This window comes from Arachis stenosperma, chromosome 4, assembly GCF_014773155.1.
Source record: "Arachis stenosperma cultivar V10309 chromosome 4, arast.V10309.gnm1.PFL2, whole genome shotgun sequence".
Lineage (NCBI taxonomy): Eukaryota > Viridiplantae > Streptophyta > Magnoliopsida > Fabales > Fabaceae > Arachis > Arachis stenosperma.
The window spans coordinates 119,015,127-119,021,561 of record NC_080380.1 but is presented as its reverse complement, the minus strand read 5'-3'; the positions used below and the strand labels follow the sequence as shown (position 1 = coordinate 119,021,561).

Below are 6,435 nucleotides of genomic sequence, written 5' to 3'. Positions count from 1 at the left end.
CTTATGAAATAGACTGGCTGTTGAGCTTTCCCGTCCTCCCGTACCAGAACTGCGGCCAGGGCTTCGCTTGTTATAGCGAGGTATAGGTATAGTGGTTCCCCGTCCTTTGGCTTCCCGAGAACGGGAGGTGCCGCCAGGATTTCCTTGAAATGTTTGAAAGGCTTCTTCACACGCGGGTGTCCACTCAAACGCCATCCCTTTCTTCATGAGGTTAAAAAATGGCAGGGCCTTTGTCGCCGAAGCTCCGAGAAATCGGGACAGTGAGGTCAACCTTCCTGCCAGCCTCTGGACGTCCTTGGTGCAACCCGGGCTCTTCATCTGGAGTATTGCCTGGCATTTCTCCGGGTTAGCTTCTACCCCTCTCTGAGTTATCATAAATCCCAGGAACTTGCCGGCTTCCATGGCGAAGGCGCACTTGAGGGGGTTCAGCCTCATACCGTGTTGACGGAGGGACGCAAATACGCTTGCCAGGTCGTTCAAGAGGTCGTCAGGTCGTGTTGTTTTTGCCAGGATGTCGTCCACGTAAACTTCAACTGTTTTCCCTATGAGGTCGTGGAATATCCTGTTCATCAGCCTTTGATATGTTGTCCCCGCATTTTTCAAGCCGAATGGCATTACCTTATAGCAAAAAGTTCCTCCTGGCGTTATGAACGCCGTCTTGTCTTCGTCGGGATGGTGCATCGGTATCTGATTGTAACCGGAGTAGGCGTCCATGAAACTTAGATACCGGTATCCCGCCGCGGCGTCGACGAGTGCATCTATGTTGGGGAAGGGGAAGCAATCTTTGGGGCATGCTTTGTTAAGGTCGGAATAGTCCACGCACATTCTCCACTTGCCGTTGTGTTTTCTCACCAATACCACATTCGAGAGCCATGTCGAGTAGTCCACTTCACGTATGAAGCCTGCTTCTAGGAGGCTGGCCGTTTGCTTGGCTACCTCCTCTGCTCTTTCCGCCGACATCTTTCTCCTCCGTTGAGCCACTGGTCGTGCTTCCGCCTTGACGGCTAGATGATGCGAGATGATTTTTGGATCTATGCCCGGCATGTCGGCTGGTGTCCAGGCGAACAAGTCCCTGTTGGCTCTTATCATTTCAATCAAAGGCTCCTTCAGCTCATGTGGGAGGTTCTTGTTAACGAATGTGAACTTTTCCTCTTCGTCACCGATTCTAAACTTCTCCAGGTCCCCTTCTGGCTCTGGCCTCGGCTTGTCCTCTATTCTGGCATCAAGGTCGGCTAGGAACACGCCGGATGCTTCCTTGGACTTCTTTCTCAGGGAAAGGCTGGCGTTGTCACAAGCGACCGCCGTCTCGAGGTCTCCTCTGATGGTCCCTATGGATCCATCATCGGTAACGAACTTCATAACTAGCAGCTTGGTGTTGATTATGGCTTCAAAATCATTGATTGTTTTTCTTCCCAAGATGATGTTGTAGGCTGTGGAATCTCGGAGAATTACGAACTCGGCCATCGCCGATCTTCGGCCTTGTATCTGCCCCACCGAGATTGGTAGGGAAATGACTCCGTATGGTTTGATGAAGTGGTCGCCTAACCCGATAACCCCGTGCTGGTGAGACGTCAGGTCGGCATCCTTTAGCCCTAGTGCGTCGAACACGTTGCGGAACATGATGTTTGAATCAGCTCCTGTGTCGACAAGGATCCGTTTGACGAGGCCGGTTCCCACTCTGGCCGTTATGACCATGGGAGGGTTTTCCGGGGCGTCGCTGAACCATTGGTCTTCCGGGCCGAAGGAAATGGATGGAGGTTTTTTGGAGCTCTGCACCGGCGGGGATGAGATCGTCAGAACCTTGGCGTCTTTCTTGTGTGCCGACCGTGATTTTGGTGCAGCGTTTTTTGCCGTTACCACGTTTATCACAGTGAGGCCGTGGTCTCTGTCCTCGGGTTCTTGTCGCCGTTTGGCCGAACGGGCTTTGCCTTCCTCGTCTTGATCGCGGTAACGTCTCCTCGGCTCCCTGATGAGATGGGAGAACGCTGCTAGCTTTCCTTCCCTTATCGCTTGTTCCAGCGCATCCTTCAGGTCAAAACAGTCCTGCGTTTGATGGCCATAACCCTTGTGGTAATCACAATAAAGGTTCTTATTTCCTCCCGTTCGGTCCTTAAGTGGTCGGGGCTTCGGAAGAATTCCCTTCTCTGCTATCTGCTGGTAGACCTCCACAATGGGGAGAGTGAGTGGAGTGTAGTTATTGAATTTCCCGACCCGGGGGAACGGTCGAGGTGCCCTGTTTGACGCTTCCTCCCTAGCTTTTTCCTTTGCTCTCTCTCCGTCGACTGGTTGCCGGGCTTGGCTTTAACCGGACTGCCGCTTATTGGCAGCCACGAATCGGCTGACTTCCTCGTCGTTTATATACTCCTTGGCCACTGTTTGGATTTCATGCATCGTCCAGACCGGTTTCGTGGTAAGGTGTTTTCGGAAGTTCTCGTTGAGGAGGCCGTTTGTTAGGCAAAGACTGGCCACCGAGTCGGTTAAGCCGTCAATTTCCAAGCATTCGTCGTTGAACCGATCTAAGTACTTCCTTGTCGGCTCTCCTTGTCTCTGGGTTACCCCTAGAAGGTTGATAGGGTGCTTAGCCTTCGCGATCCGCGTTGTAAATTGGGCCAGGAATGCACGACTGATGTCTGAAAAACTGTAGATGGAACCTTGCGGGAGGCCGTTAAACCATCTGATCGCTGGCCCTGCTAATGTTACCGGGAAGGCGCGGCTTCTCACTTCGTCCCCCACTCCCTCCAGATTCATCCTGGCCTCAAAGGCCGTGAGGTGTTCCAGAGGGTCTTGAGTCCCGTCGTATCTCATGTCCGTTGGTTTGTCGAAGTGTTTCGGCAACCGGACCTCGAGGATAGATCGGTGGAACGGCGTGACGTCCATTATCACGGGTTGTCGTGTTCTCTCGGATCTCCCTTCTCCGTCTTCGCGACCTCTTGCCGCTCGGCGGGATTGTCTGCCGCGAGAGTAGATGACTGTGTCATTCCGTCTTCTCGGAATGGGTGACTCCTCTCGCGTGCTCTCTGCTTCCGTCCGGGATGCAGATACGCGCCGCGGGCGGCTTCGGTGAGAGTCTTCCTCCTCGCCCCCGGGAGACGGGGTATAGCTCGGATCGGTGGACTGTCCATCTCGTTCCCGGTCGGCCAGCTGTCGTTCTAGGTTCTGGACTCTGTGGCTAGCTCCTGCATTATTATGGCGCTATCGCCGCCCGTTCCCCCGAATGGTCGTGTTCTCGTGCGTTGTTGGGGGGATCTCCGCCCTCCTCTTTGCGAGGCGACGGAGGCTGCCCCTTCCGCTCCGGCTGCTCGAGCTCGGTCGCCGGGACCTAGCGCGACTTCCATTTAGGCGGGAGTCCCCACGGACGGCGCCAATGTTCGGTGGTCGGTTTCCGGACAGGTCGGGTGTGCGAGTGAAGGGGTGAGGACGCCTTAGCTTGGGTCACACCGGTGGCGAACTAGTCGAGCAGACGAGCACTTGGTCTGAAGAGAAGATGGGGGGGTGCCACCTGCAAAGACACTCCGACGCTCAAGTCAGTAATGTGCAGGCGGGCAGAATAACGAGGTGAAAGGATATGACGTACCTCGTGGGAAGAGCCAATCTTCCCTTTATATACATGTCAGTAGTGGGCCCCTCATGGGGACAGGCCCATATTCCCAAGGACGCTGTCCTGCAGCCGCGTGTGAACCGTACAGGACGCGTGTCCGGGTCGGTTGGGGGGTGCGTGTCCGGGTCGGATATTGCTTGGGTCGGGTCGACCCGTGCGAATTTTGGGCCAGGCCGTAACAGGTCTTGTTCACCCATTGCATTGTACTATTAGAAAAGTCCAATACAAAAGTTACATAAATTTATTCGATCAAATTTGTACTTAATTTAACTCACTTTTAAATAGGAAATTCTATTTACTTCCTATTAGACACTCATGTTTAAACACACTTTTTATTTTAGATCCTCATGTTATAACACACTCATCGTATTAAATTTAGGAGGTATCTATTATGTTTCCTAAAAATATATATTAAAATTATAAAACAAAAAAATTATTAAAAATAAAAAATTTAAGTTTTTAACGTATTTATTTTGTATTTATTAAATAAAAATATTTAAAATTTTTAATAAATTTATCATGTATTTTTAGAATATAGGTTAACTAAACCCTTAAATTTAAATGTCTATTGTTGGTAAATTAAATGTTATAGACACCACATGCTGGGTACTAACAACTGAGATTTAATACAGTAACCAATACTACCCTAAATACTTGGTCAAGGTTTTTAAGAGCAGTAATCAAGCTTTTAATACATTAATTCCTTCACTACAAAGTACAAACATTCAGACAAAATCATAAGAATTTAATTTAGTGTAAAAGAGTTTATTTAGACATTTGAACGGTCTACTGTCACATTATAAAAAATAATTAATTTTCAAACTCCAACTTAAAAAATCATCCAACATATAAATTTAATTTATAAATTTTGTTAATTTGTGCCCTAAAAATATAAATTAAATATATTATAAAATTATTTTTTAATATTTTTAATGTATTAAATATATCAAAAATATTAAAAAATTTTATTATTATATTTTTAAAATGTGCCTTAGAACACAAGTTAGTTAAATCTTTAATTTAGATTGACCATGCATAAAAATTTAAATTCAAATCATAATTCATTAGCTTTTATAGTTAACATATGTCCTAAAATTACTAATTAAAATTCTTTTATAAGAAGATATAAAGTATAATTTTTTTAAGGATTTATCTATCTTGTGTTCCAAGACCACATCTTAAGTTTACAAATTAAAATTTTTTTATTGAAAATATAAAAAAAATTAAATTTTCAATGTAAAATTGCATTCATTAAATGAAGACATTTAAAATTTTCTATTAATAATAAGTTTATCATGTGTCCTAAGAGCATATATTAACTAAATCCCTTTTTTTAATGTATTTGATATGTATTTATTAGTAAAAATTTTTAATCTTGTCTTTTCATAAATATACAACAAATGTATTGTAATCTTAAATTTTATATACTTTTCATAAAAGTTTACTGAATTAATAATTAAGGCACATATTAACTAAGGAATTTAATTTTGATATATTATCAATATAATATAGTCTTATACATATATTTAATTACATAATATTATATCAATAAAAATAGCTATATTTTACATTAATTACATAAATAATCATATAAAAAAATAAATATAATTAAATGATTGTATAAAATATTTTACTTAACTAAATCCTAAAAGTATAAGACTTAGATTTTTATTAAATATTTTTCTTTTATTTTTTCTCTAATAAGTGTGCTTAAAATATTTGTTAACCAAATCATCTTAAGTATCTAACAATTAAAAAAAATATCATTTCTATTTTTTATAATATCACTTTATGCATATTTTTTTAAATTATATATTTTTTATTGACTTGTAAATTATATATTTGTATGACTTAATAGAAAAAAATTATATTATTAAAATAAGAATAACAATATCCATTGGCTTAAAAAAAAAAAAAAAAAAAACCTCAAGTTGTTAATGACAAAATGTTGTGTCGTGTCCAAATTTGTTGTTCCAGGAAGCGTTACTTTGTGTCACAAAAAATGTAGGAGACAGAATAACAAGAAAACAAGGGATTAGTGTAGTTGAAAATTGAAGAAATGTGTAACCAAAAAATTTGAAGAAATGACCTAATTTGTTTAACCCCCAAAAACAAAATAATTTTACCAAATGGCACTTATTAAAGTTGTTTAAACGAGAGATATTTTTGTAAAAAAACATAAATGCATTACCAAAACAATATACCATTAGCTAAATCCGAAAAAAGAAAAAAAGAAGAAAAAAAAAAAAAGAAAACCAGAGAAAGTATGAAGTCTGATTCAATTTACCCCCGGAAAATCATCTTCAGAGTCAAACTTAAGGTTCTTCAACAAAAACATGACACGTGCTTCACCTTCTTCGTGGACCCTTCCCCTTCGGCCTTGGGAAGGTAAACTGTTACCTTCTATTCCTCTCCCCGACATTCTTATTTCTTGGACCCACCAGCACCAATTTGCCAATTTCTCTTTTGGAAGCTTTTTGGAATTGGGAATAGAGAAATAAGTGGTCGTTGTCTAGGGTTTTGTAGCAGTGTGGAAAATCGAACCGGGCCCATTTAAATGGAAAGCTAAAAGAAATCGAACCGAGCCGAACCTATTTCATATGTGTTTCATTTTTAATTTTTAATTTACGCCTGAACATAATTCTAAATAGTAATATATATGTTCTATTTCTGATTTGTCCTTATAGGATAATTGGCAAAAAAAGTGGATTAAATAAGTAGTAAAGTAAATGGTTAAATTATTTTTCGAAAATTTTTTTTTATTGAATTCGTCTTTTAAAAATTTTAAATTAGTCATTGTAGTTTTTTTGTTACTTTCGTTACTAACGACGTGAAAA

At 41.6% G+C, this 6,435-nt stretch overlaps 1 protein-coding gene across 1 annotated transcript; it reads right to left on the bottom strand.

Annotated features, from left to right (window-relative positions):
* Positions 1-2,301: 2,301 nt before the first annotated feature.
* LOC130975380 (uncharacterized) lies at positions 2,302-2,877 on the bottom strand. The gene has a single exon (XM_057900185.1). The coding sequence runs from the start codon at positions 2,875-2,877 to the stop codon at positions 2,302-2,304; it is 576 nt and encodes a 191-aa protein (XP_057756168.1).
* Positions 2,878-6,435: the final 3,558 nt, after the last annotated feature.

Bases quoted from the DNA above. Each gene is read 5' to 3' on its own strand.
- LOC130975380 (XM_057900185.1), bottom strand. From the start codon at position 2,877: ATGGACGTCACGCCGTTCCACCGATCTATCCTCGAGGTCCGGTTGCCG.